General features: G+C 42.3%; 1 protein-coding gene across 3 annotated transcripts in view; it reads right to left on the bottom strand.

Annotated features, from left to right (window-relative positions):
• Positions 1–21,121, bottom strand: part of CAPN7 (calpain 7) — a 47,361-nt gene extending 26,240 nt beyond the window's left edge. The window contains exons 1-9 of one of the 3 annotated variants that reach the window (XM_084620602.1): positions 20,956–21,036; positions 18,075–18,157; positions 16,215–16,323; positions 15,233–15,390; positions 13,148–13,215; positions 11,904–12,104; positions 9,540–9,626; positions 3,874–4,000; positions 844–929 (exon numbers count right to left, since the gene is read on the bottom strand). In XM_084620602.1, coding sequence (XP_084476728.1) covers positions 844–929; positions 3,874–4,000; positions 9,540–9,626; positions 11,904–12,104; positions 13,148–13,215; positions 15,233–15,390; positions 16,215–16,293 — 806 coding nt within the window. In that variant the 5' untranslated portion in view covers positions 16,294–16,323; positions 18,075–18,157; positions 20,956–21,036. Of the gene's footprint in view, positions 1–843; positions 930–3,873; positions 4,001–9,539; positions 9,627–11,903; positions 12,105–13,147; positions 13,216–15,191; positions 15,391–16,214; positions 16,324–18,074; positions 18,158–20,955 lie in introns of those variants that run through there. The other 2 variants (XM_084620601.1, XM_084620603.1) reach the window with 2 other exon arrangements.
• Positions 21,122–22,032: the final 911 nt, after the last annotated feature.

Below are 22,032 nucleotides of genomic sequence, written 5' to 3'. Positions count from 1 at the left end.
TATACATCTTTCTGAATACATACAATATTTGTATGCATTGCAAATCAAAGACCATGAGTGAAGAAGTTAAGGTTTTAAGAAACCATTGCCCAAAGGATAAGGCAATAAAAAGACAAATGACAGTAGTTTGGGAAAAAAACTGCTAAAAAACTAATTTTGATTAAAACAAAATTTCAAAAAAACCTCTTGGGTCCTGATCCCACAATGGGCTCTATGTGACAGACTGCTAAGCCCATGTGGAGTTCATCATGGGATCAGGACTTTAGTTGATAACATCTCAATTCTACTTAACATCAATGCTGAAGCAAGAGGTAAAAATGTGGCATGTATTGTACAGCAGTTGGCATAGTAAAGAGTGAAAACAAGCGAACGAAGTATGATTAAGGAAGATAAAAGTGAAATAAAAAATCCTCCCAAATGGCCAAATTTTCCAAGCGTGGGTGTCTAAAGTTAAGATCCAAAAACCATATTCAGCATGTACAAAAAGGTGGTTTATTTTCAGAAGTGCTGAGCAGCAAAAATTCCAGTGACATCAACAGGAACAGCAGGTGCTCTGCACCTTTGAAAATAGGCTCCTAAATTCATATTTGGGCACCCGAACAAAAATGTCCCTAACTTAGGCAGGTAAGCTTGAACATTTTGAACCAAATGTCTACATTTTGGCTTTCTACAAAATGTAATATCTCAGGTTTATGTATGTTTATAAGCAAGCTTAACATAAACCTATGTTAAATCATCACATCCATAATATAGCCTTCTATCTGTTATAGCCAATGTTAAAAAGAGACAGGCTTTAAACATGTTGCATAACTGACAAGATTTTAGACAGGAATAGCCATTTACCTTGTAATCAACTTTTTGTTGTACCGTCTCTCGTATGCTGCGCTGATAGCTAGTGATGCCACAAAAGAACAATCCGATACTATTGTCTAGGAGCAAAAAAAGACACTAGTGAAGGTTAAACAGTTAAAAGTTCAATTAGAAGCGCTTCCAACAAATAAAAGGATTTCTGAACCAAGAGAGGCAAAGGTGTTGGATCATATTAAAGAAGTTCTGTATTAAAATCACAAATGAGTTTGATTCCCCATAGTTTAAATTCCAGGGTATTACTAATTAAGAGGTCTCTTGGTTTTTGGTACTGTTTCTCTCCCTCCGTGCATGAAACTTGCAAGCTGCTAATTGCGTTAGTACATTCTAAGACAGAGTCTGTTCTCAAAGCAATTCGCACAGAGAGAGAGACTCAAAGCAATACTCTAACAACAGAAACAGCACCCAGAGACTCCCCGCCCTTTTGTTGTATTAAAAGTTGTGATTAAAATAGAGATAGAGGATGTATGTGGATGGATGCTTGGTGTGGATAATAAATGAATGATCAGGGAGGTGCCAGCCTAAGAATCCAGTGTCCATTGGCTGAAGAAGGCGTCAAGTGGAAATAACCAGAGGACCCCCGGAGGGCAGACTGGAATCCATCCAACAGCCTCAAGAATGGGAGAACCAAAGAACAAGATAACATCTAGCAGCACAGAGCCCTCAGGAATGTGCCATCTGCTGATTGATTCAGCAACAGCACGATGAAGCAATTCCCATAGACTGGCATAGGAAGAAATTCCTATAAAAATGGACTCTAAAAAGTGAGAACTTTGGGGTCTGATTCTGCAAACCAACTTCCAGGAGCATCAGATGAGCATCTGACAAGGCCCTGCTCCCTCCTCATGTCCAGGCCACCTGGCCAGTGGCTTGGCATGAGCAACTCTAAGGCTGGTAACTATGATAACAACCTTGCAGAACCTGTGTGTGTGTGTTTGTAGGAATGAATGTGTGAATAAATATGAGATTGAATGGAATGTTATAGCTATAACTAACTGCTTACTATGATTCTTTCTGTATTCACAATAAATGTGGTATTTTGCCTTTTCCTCTTTAATAAGATCCTGCTGGTTTTTATTTTATTGGTATAACAAAGGTACTCCCAAAGGGTTGGGAAACCTAAGTTTCCTCAAAACTAAAACCTGATAAACTGAGACAGAAGTAAGGAATTAACTGAATGAGGACCAGAGACAGATGATTCCTAAATGTCCAGTGTGAACAATGGGAAAATCTCTCACTGATTTCAGAGGACTCTGGATCAGGCCCTATGTGGCTTAATATTGGGACAGATTTTATATAGTTTTGCCACAGAAACCCTCCACCATTCTCGGTGATCTGACTTCTGTTTCCATTTAAGTGGCCTAAATTTAAATTTACCTGCACAGAATCTGGTTAATCATTTGTCAGGACCAATTAGTTTTGTCTGACTTCAGATTGCAAATGGAGCAATGACACAGCTATTCGGATTGGTAGAGCAAAAATTGCGAATTACGAAACTCCACCAACCTCAGTGTAAAGTTATATCTTTGGTAGACAAGAAAAATAACTTAAATTGCCACTAATTTTCCTAGCAAGGGTTAAAAAACCAAACCGACATCAAATTAAACACACGGTTTAATATTACATATGTTTTAATAAGCAAGTGTGTAATATGCTACTGTTAGGAAACAAAAGGGCAAACCTTACTCCTACTAGTCTTAAACCCATGGAAGCAAGTGGAGATGGAAAGAGATTAAAGCTAGCTGAATGGTGGGCCCTGCCATCTTGTGGCTGGCTGCAGGATAGAACAGTTTAGGTCAGGCTAGACAGTGCAAGCTCTGAAATTCATCTTACTGCTGCTCAAAAAACCCATTGTATGTGCCCCCCCTCGTGGATGGTGCCAAACACAGATTTTTATTTTCACTGTTAACATGTCAGAAGCTAGAGTACTCTGCCCCTTGTCCAGTTTTACCTCGTGCATCCCACAGCTAACAGATCAATGACTCTTGATTCTTAGAGGTCTGAAGAAGGCAGATATCATGTGTGTCTATAATGGGCTGCTCATAATACATGGCTGCCCAATGTAGTTTAAACTAGATTCCTTTGGATATGGAGATCTGAGGTGTACAATAGGTAGTCCATTCCTACCTATATTTTCCCTCTGTTTATTCTTACACTCATAAGTAAATAAAGTAAGGCTGTCAAACAATTTTAAAAAATTACAATTAATCATGAGATACAAAAACAGTCTTGATCAATCATCGTTTCAGTCGCATTGTTCAGTTCACCTCATATGAGTACTATAGTGCCATCTCTACTGTGAAAGTGCAATAACAAATGTAGATTTTTTTTCTATAACAGCTCTCAAAAACAAAACAATTTAAAACTTTAGAGCCTACAAATCGAAGCATGAAGGGGCATATGAATGCCTTGCAACGCCGGCTACAATAGTGCCATGTGAACATCTGTTCTCACTTTCAGGTGACATTGTAAATAGGAAGTGGGCAGCATTATCTCCTGCAAATGTAAACAAACTTATTTGTCTTAGTGATTGGTTGAATGAGAAATAGGACTGAGTGGACTTGTATGAGGTGAATTGAAAAATACTATTTCTTTTATCTTTTTTACAGTGCAAATATTTGTAATCAAAATAACAAAGTGAGTACTGTACACTTTGTATTGTGTTGCAACTGAAATCAACATTTTTGAGAATGTAGAAAAAACATCCAAAAATACTTATAATTTTAAATTGATATTCTATTATTGTTTAACAGTGCAATTAATGACTAATTTTTTTATCTAGTTAATTTGTTTTCCATTAAGCGCATGCATTAACTGTAATTAATTGACAGCCGTAACAAAGTCAAATGATCCACAGTGAAAACAAATGTAGGTCTTAGAAGAGGGCAAAGCAAAGTTCTCCTACTTGCTAGGTTTTAATGAGCACCCCATTACTTTAAAAGACCCCGAACTCATTCTGCAATCATCAGAATAGCTGGTGTAAATTTCATTTTAGAAACAACTTACCTGCTTTATGCTGAAACTTGACACAGTATAGATCATTGTAGGGTTATTTGTTAGGTCATCTGGCCGCACCCACTTGGAAAACATTGCCTTTTGTTTGGGTGACAATGGTAACTTGCCACATTTATCTCTGGATTTAAAAATAATAAAAAAATAATCAACCAAAGACAGAATCAGAAACAACTTTCCATGGTTTATCCCATTTTACAGCAGTCACAGACATTACTCAACGAGGTCCATTACTCAATTGGGGGGGGCGGGGGGAAGAAGAGAGACAGAAAATGTGGAAATGCTAAATGCCTTTTTTGTTTCAGTTTTCAACAAAAAGATGAGTAGTGATTGGACATCTAACATAGTGAATGCCATTGAAAGTAGGATCTGAGGCTAAAATAGGGAAAGAACAAGTTCAAAATTACTTACACAAGTTAAAAGTTTTCAAGTCAGCAGGGCCTAATGACATATCTCTAAGGCCTTGTCTACACTACAAAGTTTTTCCAGCAAAAGCTGCCTTTTGCTGAACAAAACAGGGGAGGTGTACACACTGCAAAGCTACTTTTGGCAGCAAAACTCTTCTGTTTTGCCTACAAAATAAAACCACCTCAACGAGAGGCATAAAGCTTTTGTGGCAAAGTTAAAGCGTCAAAGTGTCAGCATAGACATTGCTGTTTGTTTTGTCGACATAACTGGTTTCCATCAGCATCCTGCAATGCCCGCCATGACTGCTCTGCTCAGTGTTTTGATCTCTGCTGCTCTGCAGGTAAGCGCCCCTCCCCTTTCAAAGCTCCCAGAAGTATCTGACAGCTGAGCATGCTACTATGCTCCAGCAACAAAGAGTTAATGTGGAATGCCCCTGCACAAAGAACACAGGGGAAGGCAGCTGGGAGTGAGCGGGACGACTGTTGTGCTGCTTTGACATTCCTCAGCACCGAGAGCTCAGAGAGCTGCTTAGGATGCTGTTCCCTGCAGCTGAGGCAGCTGTGGGAGAACTCTGAGGGAATCACAGAACCATAGGAAGGCAGGCAGAGTAGGCTGCTGCTGCTGAGGGGTGGGAGAGACTGCTGTGCTGATGAGAGCCAGGGAGCTTTTCCACAATTTCAGCCCGTGCATATTTCCAACACATCTCTGAACAACATACTAATCCATACAGACCTTCCTACCAGCGCTACAAAAAGAAGGATTCTAGGTGGACCCCTCCTGAAGGTCGAAACAACAGACTGGACTTCTACATAGAGTGTTTCCGCCGACGTGCACGGGCTGAAATTGTGGAAAAGCAACATCACTTGCCCCATAACCTCAGCCGTGCAGAACACAATGCCATCCACAGCCTCAGAAACAACTCTGACATCATAATCAAAAAGGCTGACAAAGGAGGTGCTGTTGTCATCATGAATAGGTCGGAATATGAACAAGAGGCTGCTCGGCAGCTCTCCAGCACCAGTTTCTACAAGCCATTACCCTCTGATCCCACTGAGGGTTACCAAAAGAAACCACAGCATTTGCTCAAGAAACTCCCTGAAAAAGCACAAGATCAAATCCGCACAGACACACCCCTGGAACCCCGACCTGGGTATTCTATCTGCTACCCAAGATCCATAAGCCTGGAAATCCTGGGCGCCCCATCATCTCAGGCATTGGCACCCTGACAGCAGGGTTGTCTGGCTATGTAGACTCCCTCCTCAGGCCCTACACTACCAGCACTCCCAGCTATCTTCGAGACACCTCTGACTTCCTGAGGAAACTACAATCCATCGGTGATCTTCCTGAAAACACCATCCTGGCCACTATGGATGTAGAAGCCCGCTACACCAACATTCCACACAAAGATTGACTACAAGACGTCAGGAACACTATCCTCGATAATGTCATGGCAAACCTGGTGGCTGAACTTTGTGACTTTGTCCTCACCCATAACTATTTCACATTTGAGGACAATGTATACCTTCAAATCAGTGGCATTGCTATGGGTACCCGCATGGCCCCACAGTATGCCAACATTTTTATGGTGGACTTAGAACAACGCTTCCTAAGCTCTCGTCCCCTAATGCCCCTACTCTACTTGCGCTATACGGATGACATCTTCATCATCTGGACCCATGGAAAAGAAGCCCTTGAGGAATTCCACCATGATTTCAACAATTTCCATCCCACCATCAACCTCAGCCTGGACCAGTCCACACAAGAGATTCACTTCCTGGACACTACAATACTAATAAGTGATGGTCACATAAACACCACCCTATACCGGAAACCTACTGACCGCTATTCCTACCGACATGCCTCCAGCTTTCACCCTGACCACACCACACGATCCATCGTCTACAGCCAAGCTCTGCGATACAACCGCATTTGCTCCAACCCCTCAGACAGAGACAAACACCTACAAGACCTCTACCAAGCATTCTTACAAGTACAATACCCACCTGCCGAAGTGAAGAAACAGACTGACAGAGCCAGAAGAGTACCCAGAAGTCACTTACTAAGGACAGGCCCAACAAAGAAAACAACAGAACGCCACTAGCCGTCACCTTCAGCCCCCAACTAAAACCTCTCCAACTCATCATCAAGGATCTACAACCTATCCTGAAGGATGACCCATCACTCTCACAGATCTTGGGAGACAGGCCAGTCCTTGCTTACAGACAGCCCCCCAGCCTGAAGCAAATACTCACCAGCAACCACATACCACACAACAGAACCACTAACCCAGGAACCTATCCTTGCAACAAAGCCCATTGTCAACTGTGTCCACATATCTATTCAGGGGACACCATCATAGGGCCTAATCACATCAGCCACACTATCAGAGGCTCGTTCACCTGCACATCTACCAATGTGATATATGCCATCATGTGCCAGCAATGCCCCTCTGCCATGTACATTGGTCAAACTGGACAGTCTCTACGTAAAAGAATAAATGGACACAAATCAGATGTCAAGAATTATAACATTCATAAACCAGTCGGAGAACACTTCAATCTCTCTGGTCACTCGATTTCTGATCTAAAAGTGACTATTCTTCAACAAAAAAACTTCGAAAACAGACTCCAAGGAGAGACTGCTGAATTGGAATTAATTTGCAAATTGGATACAATTAACTTAGGCTTGAATAGAGACTGGGAGTGGTTGAGTCATTATACAAAGTAAAACTATTTCCGCTTGTTTATTCCTCCCCCTCCCCCCACTGTTCCTCAGACATTCTTGTTAACTCCTGGAAATGTACTGGAAATGGCCCACCTTGATTATCACTTCAAAAGGTTCTCTCTCCCCCCACCCCACTTTCTTGCTGGTAATAGCTCACCTTAAGTGATCACTCTCCTTACAATGTGTATGGTAAACATCCATTTTTGCATTGTCTGTGTGTATATAAATCTCCTCACTGTATTTTCCACTGAATGCATCCAATGAAGTGAGCTGTAGCTCACGAAAGCTTATGCTCAAATAAATTGGTTAGTCTCTAAGGTGCCACAAGTACTCCTTTTCTTTTTGCGAATACAGACTAACACGGCTGCTACTCTGAAACCTGTGAGCAAGACAGGAGAAGTAATTCTTCCATTCTACTCCAAGCTGATAAGGCCCCACCTGGAATAGTGTGTTCTGTTCTGGGCATCACATTTCAGGAAAGATGTGGATAAATTGGAGAAAATCCAGAGGAAAGCAACAAAATAACATTAAAATTCTAGAAAACATCACCTGTTAGGAAATACTGAAATAACTGGGTTTGTTTAGCCTGGAGGAGAGAAGACTGAGGTGGGACATGATAACAGTTTTCAAGTACATAAAAAGTTATTAAAAGGCGGAGGGTGAAAAATTGTTCTCCTTCACCTGAGGACAGAAGCAGCATCAATGGGCTTAAAGTGCAGAAAGGAAGGTTTAGGTTGGAAGTTAGGAAAAACTTCCTACCTGTAAGGGTAGTTAAGCACTGGAACAAATTGCCTAGGGAGGTTCTGGAGACTCCATCGTTGGAGATTTTTAAGAAAAGGTTACTCCTGTCAGGAATGGTCTAGTTATTATGTAGTCCTGACTTGAGTGTAGGAGTCTGGACTAGATGATCTACTGAGGTTCCTTCCAGTCCTACACTTCTATAATTCTTTGACATATGTAAATACAGCTATAAAGTAGTTTAAGTTAATAGCCTTGCAAAGCTAATAATTATTTGGGACATATCATAAGTAAAACATAAAATACTAAATGTTGACGTTTCCCTCCCATATGCAACTAAATAGGAGAGGGGAATTCCAGTAGCCATCTTTAACAACAAAGATCAATTTTTTTTTTTTTTAAATCACAGGTGTTGGATCAGCACTTGGAGAAGTTTACTCAGTGCTGGAAAGTGCTGAGCTCTTCCACTCAGGGCCTGGCAAGTCTCAAGATACTGGACTGTAACTCATAATTTCCCATCTCCCCCATATTGTCATTGAACTTTACATTTATAAATCTTCCCAACAGTTTCACATAACTGAACTAAAAGTAGTGTCTGTCCCCAGTGCAGTCCCCTCTTCCAAGGAAGTCACCTGAGTCCCAGGTTGCTGCTCTCCTAATATCACCTAGCTCTTATACAACCAGCTTCATCAGTAGATCCCAAAGTGCTTTACAAATAGGTCAGTATCACTATTCCCATTTTACAGGTGGAGAAACAGAGACTTAGAGAGGTGAAGTGACTTGCCCAGCGTCATCCAGAATGCTAGCTGCAGAACCAAGAACAGAAGCCAGGCCTCCCACGTCCCAGTTCAGTGCTCTATCCACTAAACCAGGGGTTCTCAACCTTTTTCTTTCTGAGGCCCCCCTCCACCTCAACATGCTATAAAATCTCCACGGCCCACCTGTGCCACAATAAGCTGTGCGTATAAAAGCCAGGGCTGGCACTGGGAGATAGCAAGCAGGACAATTGCCTGTGGCCCTATGCCACAGCCCCATACGATGGGGCTTCGGCTTTCTGCCTTGGGCCCAAATGAGTAATGCTGGAACTGCTTGGTGGAACCCCTGAAACCTACTTACGGCCCCTTGGGGGCCCGGGTCCCCTGGTTGAGAACCACTGCACTAAACCACACTTCCATTTCCACTCTGAAGAGAAACTAAAGCTGCCCTCTGAAATTATGTGGTGAAGGTGTCAGGCTTATACCCCCCCCGCACCCCCGAAGTCCAAAGATTTCTAACAAACTGGAAGTGCAACTGAATAAGACAAGGCGAAAAAACACAGCACAGTAGGATCAGCATGCATTGAGCAACACCAGGTTCAGAGAGTACAAAGGAGGGCCAGGATTTTCCATTAGCAGGTTGTTTTGGGTTTTCACTTTGAGACAATTTGTTTAATGGGGCCTGATTTTCAGAAGCTGGGAGTTCAGCACTTTCTTGAAGTCAGGCTTCATTAAGGTGTCAAGTGGGGCATCCAGAGTTTGGGGCACCCAACATCCATAGTCACTTATGAAAATCATGGCTGAGTTTTAAGCAGGAGTTGCATGCAACTCCTCAGTTTTCGCTGTTACCACTCTCTTCTACTGTCAGACTAACTTGGTGTGAATGGCACATTCCACTGGCTGGCAACAGTTAGAGGCTTAGCTACAGCTGTACTTGAACAATTTGGATTTTTGAGAAAGGAAATGCTATGAAGACAGGAAAAATTTGAGAGAAAACAAGCACAAAAATAACTGGAGTAACTGATGATCACTTACGAAAATGGCACTGGAAAGGCAAAACGCTCCCTCAGGTCAACACTCATGAACGGGACATACTCAACACCATTTATCTTTGATGTCTTTCTGCACATCATAAAAGGAGAACATGATTGTAAGTGTCAAAGTGGGAACCATAATGTTCAAAGCTATTTGGTTTTTACCAACTTCCAGAGCACAACACCCAGGAAATAACAATGAAGGAACGAAAAAACAGAAGCCAAGAAATGGTGCACTTGAGGACTGTGGCATTCTGCTTCAAATAGGCAATAACTACAAGTTCCACATTTCTAAAGCTGGAGTACTTGCTGGACTGGGCATCAATCCTGCAAAGATATGCACAAAAGCAGACCAATGGTCCTCTGTAGACGCACAACAGTCTGCTGCCTGCACATCAATCTGTAGCATTGAGATCCAAGGCCTTAAAATACATTTGTTTAAATATACTGTCAACGATGTCTTTAAATTTCTTTTTTCACAAAGTATATATTTCGATATAGTTATAACTAACAACTGATATGGCACTTTTTAAAGAGATAAACTGATCAAAAGTGGATGAATATGAAAAATATAGTCAAATAGTAAAGGTACAAATGATAACACTAGATGTATTTATTAGTGTATTTGTAAAGAGACAGTCAAGTGCACACAGGGCTATAGATACGGGCTATTTTAGATCAGGAAGAATAAAGAAATATGTACAAGTCAGATGTGACCGTAACAAGTTTCAGTAACCAATGTTGAACAATAGGTAGTCAAAACAACAACGTTTTCAAAAACAAAAGAAATACAGGATTTAAAGCAATGAAAAAGTTCTCTTTGAAGCTTTAGAAAGGTTTACATTTCACAAATATCAGTTAAGATAAAAAAGCAAACTTTGTTTTTAAAACGAAACTGGTTCATACAACTGTCAAACTTTTCCTGTGCAAACATATTTATATTGTTAGGGCCTGATCAAAGCCCAACGAAGCCAATGGAAAGACTCTCATTGACTTCAGTGGGCTTTGGATCAGGAGTTAAGTTTTAGGCACAGAGCTGGGCACTACTAACCTCCACTGAAATCTTACATTCCGGTATCTGTTTGAAAATAAAAGCAGAGTGCATCTGTCCAGACAGCGCCCTTTGGAAGGATTTTTCTACACTGCACTGCCCCACAGTTTGGACTATGGAGATGTGAATAGCAGTATGCACCAAAGTGCTGCACCATAATTCCCCTGCGAGGACGCTGCGGGTGTGAACTAAAAAGTTCCTGGTTCACATTAACGTAGTCCTCTTTGAAGAGGACTACATTAAACACAAATTAAGAACCTTTTAGTTTGCACGTGCAGCACCCACACAGGCGAGTTACAGAGCAGCACTGTAGTCACACCCCTGCAGGCCAAACTGTGGGTCACTGTAGATGTAACCTAAGATGCATATGATGGAGTTTTCAATACTTGTAATTTCAACTCAGGATATTATATATTAATTGTTGAACACCAAAGCATGTACAATTTGTGTGTCTGATCTTACTCCCATCAAAGTTAACGCAAGAAGGAGTAGGCCTAAGTAAAGGCCCAATCCTGCAAGAGGATAAGCACCCTTAATTCCCGCTGAAGTCAATTTTACTCGAGAGAACTCTGTAAATATTACAGGGATCTCTGCAGCTCACAGGGTCAGGCCCCTAGATTATACACTCATTCAGGTAGGAAATGTGTGGCGTCTATGTTCCATACTGCACTAAAGAAATAATGAATACACAGAGAACAGAAAAAATACTTCACCAATTAGAAGAATTGAATTCTCTATCAAATACATCTTACAAAGAATGCCGTCTGACAAAGAGCCATCTGCGTTCACTCACAAAGAGATTATTTTTTGGAACGTGTTAGCTTTCAATACAGTCGAATCTCAGTGTTATGAACTGACCAGTCAACCACACCCCTCATTTCGAACTGGAAGTATGCAATTAGGCAGCAGCAGAGACCAAAAAAAGAAAAAAAAATGCAAGCAGTACAGTACTGTGTAAAACGTCAATTACTAAAAATATAAAGGGAAAGCAGCATTTTTCTTCTGCATAATACAGCTTTGAAACTTTACTAAGTCAATGTTCAGTTGTAAACTTTTGAAAGAACTATAACATTTTGTTTAGAGTTACGAACAACCTCCATTCCCGAGGCGTTCATAACTCTTGAAGTTCTACTGTACTGTGGTAATGAGTGCTACAGAAATGTTTCTCCCACCTCCTTAAAAAGCAACCAACAAAACCAAACCAGAAACACCCAGCCCTCCTTCCCCTCACAAAACCCAATCATGTCTCTATCTAGCACTTTGCACTAGATTTACATGAATAATAAAATTTGAGAAAATTGGACACTATCTTACCTGAGCACTTCAATCTCCTCTGCAGTGTATCTCTGACCTTGAGGTTCACTAGCTTGCACCGTTCTGATCGTCTGTGGCTTATCATTCAAGGAAAAATCTGGTCCCAAAGGAAAGAACATTCTGACTGGCTGATTCGGTTTAGCTGCCGTTTGTTTGTCTTTCTGAGACGACTTTGACGTAGATTCTTTCAGTGCCTCCGCTCTAAAACAAATATTCTATGTTTGTTTACAGCAACGAAAAATGTATGGTTTAATTATTAATTTGCTCGTTCATGCCTCCATATAATTAACATCAGATAGAGAGACAAACAAAACCACCTATTTTGCTCTTGCTAAGGAAGTCACTTCATGTAGATGTGAAATGCATACTCAGGAAGTTCCTGATGCCAGCATCTCTCTCTACTTTCTCCTGTAGTAAGAATGGCAAAAATACACCAAAAGTAATTAGCATATAAAACAATTTAGGCATAATTCATTTTCAAGTTTCTGTCGCTTTTAAAATTATGCTAGTTGGAGGATTTATGTGAAAATGTACGTATGTTTTGGAATTTAAACACAAAAATCAAAATCCATTTGGATGTTCACTATTCATGTGGATATGAAGAGATTTAATTTATCATGTTGAGATGGACAAGGGTGTTGAAATAACATCTGCCAGAACTCAACACACTACAGACCATATTTTAATTTCAATTGTTGATTTATGCGGAGTTACTCTGCATTTATACCTGTGTTACTGAGACTGGAATCCAGCCCACTAAATCTACTATATATACACACACACACACACAAATATATGTACAGATTAAACTGAAGTGTTCAATTTTCCCCTGCATTAAAGCTCCACTCAGTGCAGGGGAGGGGTTGGCTCAGTGTTGGCTCGACCCCAGCATTAGTTAGAGTAGCCAAGGGGCTGCTCTAATTTACGCTGCGGGAGATCTAAGGGACCTAGTGTCAGCCGAGAACTGACATTATGAAACTCCATTCCATTCTTAGCCTGTCCTCTCCCTACCCCAGCATATCACCATACCCCAGTAGACACAGGAGCTGATTCTGTCGGCTTTATGCCAGTGGGGCGCTCTCCTCCAAAAGAAGAGCTCTCCATGGGCCGTTTCAAGCTAGAATCCATCCCCTTTGTGCTACCTGAGCAACAGAAAATGGACAGAGTGGACCAGAGAATCCAGCTCAAAGTATGCACTGTAACCCAATACCAATAGTTTGCATGAGTATTTTGTAAGTACTCACCTATCCAGTGCTTGTCTAGCCAGCTGTTTGAGTTTTGACTGAAGAATTGCATCTGAAGTTTCATTAGCCTTAAGGGAAAAAATAAAATAGCAGGCATTGTAAACCACACCTGTCAATTTAATTCCAGATGTGCAAGTCATACTGCCAAATACCCACTAGTTATTTTTTCCCTGTAGATTTTAACCTCAGAAATCCTCCAAATTTGTCTTTTTGGAAATCAGTCAATACTTCCTACACAGATTAAAGAAAAAGAAAAAGAAAAAAGCAAACTTCACATACTAAGATAAATAAACCTGCTTCTCTCATTGTCTCAGAGTGCACCATTTGTTAGAATGCAAGGTACTGTTTTAAATTTTTCAGCATGGGAAGCACTAAATTCACATAGAATGCTGGGGGAAAATAAATCAAGTTAAAATCTACAGGGGAAAAAAAGCAACTATTAAAGATGTTACGTTAAAACACCATTGAACTTGAGCGTGTCCCTTCAAGTTTTCCAACTGACTCCCCCCCCCCCCCAAAAATCAGAGAAACTTATGATTAAAGAAATCAGAAGACTTTCTTCCATTTTTTAAAAACTCTTCAGCTTACAAGTTAAAGTCTCATTTCCAGTTTTTTGTGGCTGGAAGGGGCTTGGGAACAGAGCCAGTGGAGGTTGAGGGTGGGAAGTGACCATGGGAGAAGTAAGAAATGGAATATTCAGGCTGGAACAGATAACTGCTCTCTGCATACCGCCTGGGTAGAAGAACAGACTGGTCTCTCCACCTGGATATGGTAGGCAGAAAGCCCTACAGCTAAGGAACTAGATAGAACCATTGTAGCCAAGAGTGTGAACGGACGGTTTGTTTGGACTTTCTTTTACCTTGGAGGGGGAGAGGAACCTTCTTGCACTGCCTGCAGTGCCAAAAGCATAAAACTATCACCTTGCTAAAGCAACAGATTACCCAAGGTGAAGGGAAACTCAGACACCAGCTGCATCTAATGAGGGACCCAAGTGAGAAGAATGGTTAAAAAGTGATATTAATTGTATGCACAATATTTAATCTAAAGATATGTGGCAACACATGGTAACAACAGAGAGTAGGAGACAACAAAATGATATATGATGAATACTCACATAGGCAGAAAGAGCTCAGGGCCAACAAATCAAAGGGAAAAAACATTTAGTCTTTGATTAGACCCTGATCCTGCAAAACCAAACGCAAGTGCTTAACTTCATAACTTGTACAGTCCCTTTCACTTCTGCGGTACTATTTACCTAAGTGAAGTCAGGCATATGCATAAGTATTTGCAGGATTCAGACCAAAACGTTTAAACGTTTTATGTAAATATTACCTTGAGAAATAGTAATGTTACCCTCCCAATATATCACGTCACAAAAAATGGGCAGAAGAAGATAATCAGGCTTGGTGGAGTTACATCATGATGGTGAGCTCTTCCTCTAATGAATTAGTTTTGGCTACTGGACTTAGTATGAAAAAAGCAGTACCTGTAATATTATTTAGTTACACTTAAATACTAAAAGTAATTAGGCAATTATTTATTTATATTTTAACTGGGATTAATTTGTACAGTGTTAATGTCTTAAAAGAAGATTAGTGAAAATCTGTAGGAACACTTAAATTATGTTAAGTGTTACTTTAAAAAAAAAAAGCATTTGCCTTTAATATATTTAAAAAAAAAAGTCTCCAATGACACATTAAAGGACCTTCTTCTTGGAAGAATAATTACACTTTAAACTGTTTTAGCTGTCTACTGGCTACAGACTATAGATTCCAAAAGAATATTCCAGCAAATTTATAGGGTTTATATACATTTTAAAGAGAATTTAGGAAGAAAAAACTCCACATATCAATTTTACACTGTTGAAGAACAGTGCAGGATCAAGTGATTGTAGCCAATGTATGCAAAGTATTTTTCAATGGGATGTAGAGAATAGAAGGCAAATAAAACACCAAAAAACAAAACAAAAATCAAAATACAGGTACTACATTTTTAAGCCAGCCTCTAAAGATCAGTCACCTGTGTAAATGGAAGAATTTCTTACCAACACATAATTCCACCAAGTTAACTTGTAGCATAACATACTGTTTTCAAACAGAGTTCCACTGCTTCGGAGTACAATTCTATAGCTTCTTCTGCATTGCCTTTGTCATCTTCATCGAAAGCCTGTGTAACCAGGAAATGGGCACGCTCCAGGTCCAATTGCTGTTTTGACTTCAAAGGGTCGGTGTTCTGTGATTGAACTACATTTTAAAAAAATACAGCATTTAGCTAGCTGTGATGGTTGTTTGGGTGGAAAAATCTTTATTTCAATAGGTAAGCAAGAACACAACAGTCACACAGCTTATGTCTGCTCACGGGCCAGAAACCAACACCACTTTTAAACATCCTGTCGGATTCTAAGCTAAAAAGACACAATACAATAAAGGAACAACATAGGAACTAGAGACATGGTGCATCAGGGTACTGTGATTTTGAAATAAAAATATGAATATAGTTAACTTTAATACTATATATGCTATAATTGTTTTCTATAAAATATGGTGAGATTCTGTACTTCTGGTGGAAAAAACTCCTGTTGAGATAAATGAACTTGGTACGACTCAGTGGGGGTTATGTGTGTTGTAGGCCCAAGCACCAATACTGCAATGAAATCACAAGTGTATCTGTGACCACGCAGCATTCCACATAGGAGAAGGAGTCCACCTGCATAGATTTCAGTACAGAAATGGGGCCTAAATGCATGTGTTATTTGTCCTTGGCACTTTTTTTTTTTGCACGCGCACGTGCTATGGCTAAACGATTTTCTCAAATTTACCATGACAGAAGTGCTCCACTTCCTTATGTAAGAATATTTAGAAGAAAAGTCGATTCGTGTTAATATGAAATAATTGCCCCCACATAAGCTTCACTTGCGATGCATCTTAGCACTCAGCTTACTCATGTGTTGGGGGGTTCTGGATATCGGATGAAATATGGTAATTCAGTTTTATGGTTGACAGGACCATACCTCTTCCCACTCTGTGAATTTAATCTAACATATATAATTAGAAAGCTCTTCACCAACCTGCTGAATACAGAGCTTGAACTCTCTCCAAGTACTCATTTATCTTCTCTTGAATATTTTCCAAGTTTGAGCCTGCCATTCCAGCATAAATCAAGGCTTGGGCAGCTTCCTGGGGGAAAAGTTAACATGCAATAAATCTGCTTGCTGTAAGAAGTCGTCCTTCCTGCAATACTGGGTTATGAACTTGCAATGAGCGCCATGCAGGTGAGCCCTTGGGCCTGCAAAGCACCTCAATGACTTCAAGGAGGCTCCGCCTGCACAGAACTTGTTTCAAGTCACAACTGAGGCCTCTGTTGTTTTTCCTTCCACTTAATATTTTAGCACATGGAGTGACCTGCAAAATTAAAATGAGCTTCCTGAGAGTGTATAAAACCATCTCTTAGAACTTGTCTATATTAGATCAGTGCCCTGGCTTAACTAAATAGATTTTAAAAAAATCATCAACCTAACTGTACCAGCGCAAACCTCAAATGTAGCCACACTTAAATCAGTTAAACCTTTAGCCCAAGTCACTAAAGCCCAGATCCTCAAAAGTTATGTAGGTGCCTCGCTTCCACTGAAGTCAGTCTCCCTGCATTTTTAAAAAGAGCTTGTTGCCCATTCAATATTCAATTATCTGCACTCATTATTTAATGACTCAGATATCTTTATATAATTGTAGACTCAGAAAATGGAAAAAAAAAGACAGGTGCATAACTGAAGTTGTTTTTTTCCTATATTTATCAATTTACTTCTGACTGGAAAACAAAGAACTTCAGTCTGAAAGAGAAGCAAATCAAATATACAAGAATCTTAAAGTAAGACATACATTAGAAAATCAAAACATCTCAATCATGACTCTACTAATTTTGCTGGCATAACACTACCAAATCTTCATGTACAATAAAATTAACAGTCCACCACTCTAGAATGCTCCTGGAGCCTCATCCTCCAGTTTTTGTATGCACATAACATGAACTTGTGTCAATGGATGTTTTGAACAAGAAAGGACTGTACAGCTCAAATCTGGATGCACAGTACTTAAGGATTTTCATATCCTACAATACCAGTCTCATTTCAAGTGTACTTACAATGCTATCAGCTAAAGAAAGCTGTACATCCATTCACCGTGTTTTTGTGAAAAAAAACCCACAGAATTTAGCAGAGTTTGTAAAGAATTTGCAAGTACTGTGCAAAGCATATAGTACAAATTCGCACTTTAAGTTAGCCATGCTTTTCATTTAGCAGCATAGCAAACACAGGCCTCAATTCTGCAAGCTGCTCCATGCAGTTGTACCAGATATGAACGGGGCTCCACATAGGCACAGCTGTCTTGGGGCCTGATCTTGCAAGTTCTCCTTGTGCAAACCTCATTATACTTATATTGTCACCAATTGTAGAGAATCTCGATATCTAACTTAAGGCCTACAGAGCTTGAATTAAGATCTACTAACATGGAATGATTACAGTAGGGCTCCAAACAATGTACAGTAACTCCTCACTTAAAGTCGTCCCGGTTAACATTGTTTCATTGCTGATCAATTAGAGAACATGCTCGTTTAAAATTGCACAATGCTCCCTTATAACGTTGTTTGGCAGCTGCCTGCTTTCTCCACTGCTTGCAGAAAGAGCGGCCTGTTGGAGCTAGCTGGTGGGGGCTTGGAACCAGGGCGGACCGGCAGCCCCCCTATCAGCTCCCCGAAGTTTCCTGTGCGGCAGCCACCCAACAGACTATCAATTGCTGGCAGTTCAGCTGTCCCTCTCCCCACTGCCTTGGAGTTCCTCCCTGGAGCCTCCTGCCTGCTGTGTGGTGGGAGGGGGAGAAGAGGGAGGCAAAAAGAAGGGGGCTAATGTCAGGGTGTCCCCCTCCCCCGTACTCACCCCATCTCCACAGAGCAGGCGGTGGGAGGGCGACACAGATGGAGGGAGCTTGCTGGCAGCAGCTGCTGTCTCAACTTGCTGATCTACTTAAAAAGGTAATGTACTCAGAGTGGGTCAGTGTACTTAAAGGGGCAATGCGGCTCTCTCTCACACACACACACAGGGTGTCTCTCTCTGCCATGCTGTCTCCCCTCCCCAATTTGTGCTGCCTTGTAGTATGAGGCTACATTAACAACGTGTTAACCCTTGAGGACTCAGCCGAGTGCTAGTTCATCATTTAGCAGTAAGGCATCCCCTGGGAAATATCCCACCCTCTGACTTCAACACCTCAACCAAGCTTCATAATCATCATTGCTGTGTACAGTATTAAATTGTTTAAAACTTATACTGTGTGTGTGTAAATATAGTCTTTTGTCTGGTGAAAAATATTTCTCTGGAACCTAACCCCACATTTACATTAATTCTTATGGGGAAATTGGATTCACTTAACATAGTTTCACTTGAAGTCGCACTTTTCACACACATAATTACAACATTAAGCGAGGAGTTACTGTAGTCTGCCTTAGTGGATCTGATTGAAGTACATGGACCTAATTCTCCCACAAGACAGTAGTCCCGGACAGCGAAAAACAAAAACAAAGCACCACTTGGAACAAAGGTCAAAATAAATGTACAAGAAAATTAGCTAATAATAATCAAACCATCACTTCTGATTAGGCAAAAGTCTTCAAAAGATAAGACTGATAAGCACCATTACAGCACAAAGGTAGCTGTTCAAAAGATGAACATCCAAAGCTACTTTACTATAACTGTAGAAGGGTCATGCTGTCAGAGTTACTACTGCTAGTCAATAAGAAATCTAGACAGAAAACAATCAATATTGCACAGTCAGTCTTTAAAAGTTTATTTCCTACTGATAGGACAAGAGTGCACCAAATAAAACAAAAAAAATAGTGTGGATACTCTGCAGATACCATAAAGTTGATGTATTACATCTGAACTGGACTACAACTTCCAACTCAACATAATCAAAATAATTTAGAGGAAGTGTTGTGTAGCAGCTGTGGCCAGAGACTGGAAGTCAGGATTTTATTCTGAGTGCCACGAATGTGAGGTGAGAATGTGAGGTCATGTAACCTCGCCATGCTAACCTCACACAGCTATATAGCTGGTATTAAAACAGAGACCTCAGAGTGCAGTTAGGTATGTAAAATGCTGTTAGATTAACTAACCCCCTGGGTGGGCGAGAATCCTCACTGCATGTGGGACACAGATGTGGACAATGTGTGCGGGCGGGGGGGCATCCATGCAGTAGATGGGAACACCCAGGGCAGATACATGAAATCGGGGAGGTACGGAGCTCCCGGGGGGGGGGGGGGGGCAACCCGGCTGAGCGATGGGGGGAGGGTGGTGGTCCCGGGACAGGGGTGCGGCGAACCCGGCTGCATAAGTATAAGCCAAGAATCATTATATGGGAATACACAAGTAGTATGTAGTTTGAAATCATCCCATTAATAACCTTTTGCATTGGGGCTTCGCATTTATGTATGCATAAATGATACAGTTAAGGCTGATTACTGCTGTGTACAGTACTTAAGAGCCCAAATTTGTTCACTTGCAGTTTTCTAGCATACTTTGTTCTTAGATCTCGGATGTTAAAGAGATAAATTTTCCCACATCACTATTGATCAAATGCAAAAATGTCTCCAGGGGCTAGCAGTGAAATGCACCACAAAAATGGAAGAACATTGTATTTCTCTTCCTTTTGCAATGAGATCACATTAAGGTTTCTGTGTGCTGGAACTCCATCCACTCCCATTTGTGCTCAAATAAATTTGTTAATCTCTAAGGTGCCACAAGTACTCCTTTCCCATTTGTAAGTAGCTTCCTGATGGGAAGTCCAACCAGTTTTAAAACACACAGGTAGTTTTAGTTTCCGCAGTCTAAAAATAACCTAGGGAATTTCTGAACTTGTATTTAAGGACACAGGTTAGCCAGATGCAACATCATTCTCTCACGCCAAATGTGTTTTTCTAAATCACCTCTGATGGGGCAAATGTCTCAAAGTAATGGTAAAGCCCCCCAATACACAGGGACGAAAAATGGGCAGTGATGAGAACAAAAAGGAAACCCACTGCATGCATAGCCACTCAGAACCCTTCTCTTCGAAGATGGGCTACAGGCATTTAATACTCACTGCTCTGAGGAAGACTGTCTGACTGAAGGGAGAGGAGACAAACAACCATGGGATCTGGGATAATATATCTTCCCCCAAGCCACCACTTTACACCTTGGCCTGCACTCAAGGAGGAGAACTCCGCTTATCAAGCCTCCCCCGCCCCCCCATCTCCCCTTCCATGCCCGCTTGGCAGCTGTGACTAGTCAGTGTCAAACGCCCAGGCGATCTTCCAGTCCCTGCACAGTCCAGTTCTAGGACTAACCCCCTGGGTGGGCGAGGACCCTCACGGCGTGTGGGACACAGATGCGGACAATGTGTGCGGGCGGGGGGGCATCCATTCAGGAGACGGGATCACCCGGGGCAGAGACATGAAATCGGGGAGGTAGGGAGCTCCCGGGGGGGGTCCCGCGAACCCGGCTGCAGCGGCGGGGAGGGGGGCGAACCCGGCTGCAGCGGCGGGGAGGGGGGGCGCGAACCCGGCTGCAGCGGCGGGGAGGGGGGGTCCCGCGGGGAGGGGGGCGAACCCGGCTGCAGCGGCGGGGAGGGGGGGTCCCGCGGGGAGGGGGGCGAACCCGGCTGCAGCGGCGGGGAGGGGGGGTCCCGCGGGGGGGGGGCGAACCCGGCTGCAGCGGCGGGGAGGGGGGGTCCCGCGGGGAGGGGGGCGAACCCGGCTGCAGCGGCGGGGAGGGGGGGTCCCGGCACCTTGTAGTAAAAGGCCGCCTCCTGGTAGCGCCCGCCCTGGTCTCTCTGCACCGCCAGCTGGGCGAACTTCACCGCGTCCAGCTCTAGCGCCGCCGCGTCCATGGCCAGGCCAGACCCGACCCGACCCAGGTTCGCTCCCTTCTTCCGCTTCCTCCCTGCGCCAGCTCCCGCCTCGGCCCGGCTGCTGCGCCCCCGCCCCCGCTCGCGCGAAACCTGCGCATGCGCCCACAGGCGGTTTCGGTTTCTCCGGAAGGAGGGTAACGGCTGCGCGTGCCGGGAGGAGGGAGGCCGGGCGCGCGCGCCTCTCCCCACGCCCCGCCAGAGCCGGTCTCGTGCGCGGGTTGCCGTCCACGTGCGCGGCTCGGGTGTTGCCCCGCTGCTGGGGCCGCTCCGTCAGCTGCCGGCGGGGCTAGGGCGGCAAAGCCCTAGCTGCAGGTTACCGGCTGGACTGGAGCGGTCCTCGCGAAGCGGCGTCCTTGGTGCCCCGGCCGTTAGCGAGACCCCCCAGTTTATGCTCTTTTCTGTTTTGCTCTGTAGAATGCAGCTTCCAATGTTAAGAGGATGCCTTTTTGCTTTTAATCACTTCTTTTGCTTCCTTGTTTAGCCACCATCACACTTTTTGGGTCCTCTTGTGTTTTTTAATTTGGGGAATACATTTAGTTTGAGCCTCTCTTTTGGTGTTCTTAAAAAGCCTCTATGCAGCTTGCAGGCATTTCCCTCTTGTGACTGGCCCTTTTAACTTCTGTTTAACTAGCTTCCTTATTTTTGTGTAGTTTCCATTTCGGAGGTTAAATGCTACTGTGTTGGGTGATCATGCACTAAGCAGAGCACTGTTTTTACAAGAGGATCCAGCTGAAAAAGCTAAATTTAGTGCTGACGTTTTTGGTTGCTATATGAATTTTATGGCTGTTGTCATGTTGTTAATCATATAAAACAGTCACTTTAATCAACATTAGGATTGCAATTTTATGTGTTGCCCTGTTCATTTAATTAATCTTTCATACAACATTTGCTGTAAAAAATGATTTGAATATGTATGATGGGTGACGTTTGGAAGGTCTGTGCATAACAAAACAG

The sequence above is a fragment of the Lepidochelys olivacea genome, assembly GCF_965140295.1.
Source record: "Lepidochelys olivacea isolate rLepOli2 genome assembly, chromosome: 2".
NCBI lineage: Eukaryota > Metazoa > Chordata > Testudines > Cheloniidae > Lepidochelys > Lepidochelys olivacea.
The sequence above is the reverse complement of the archived record's forward strand: the minus strand, read 5'-3'. Positions and strand labels throughout refer to the sequence as shown.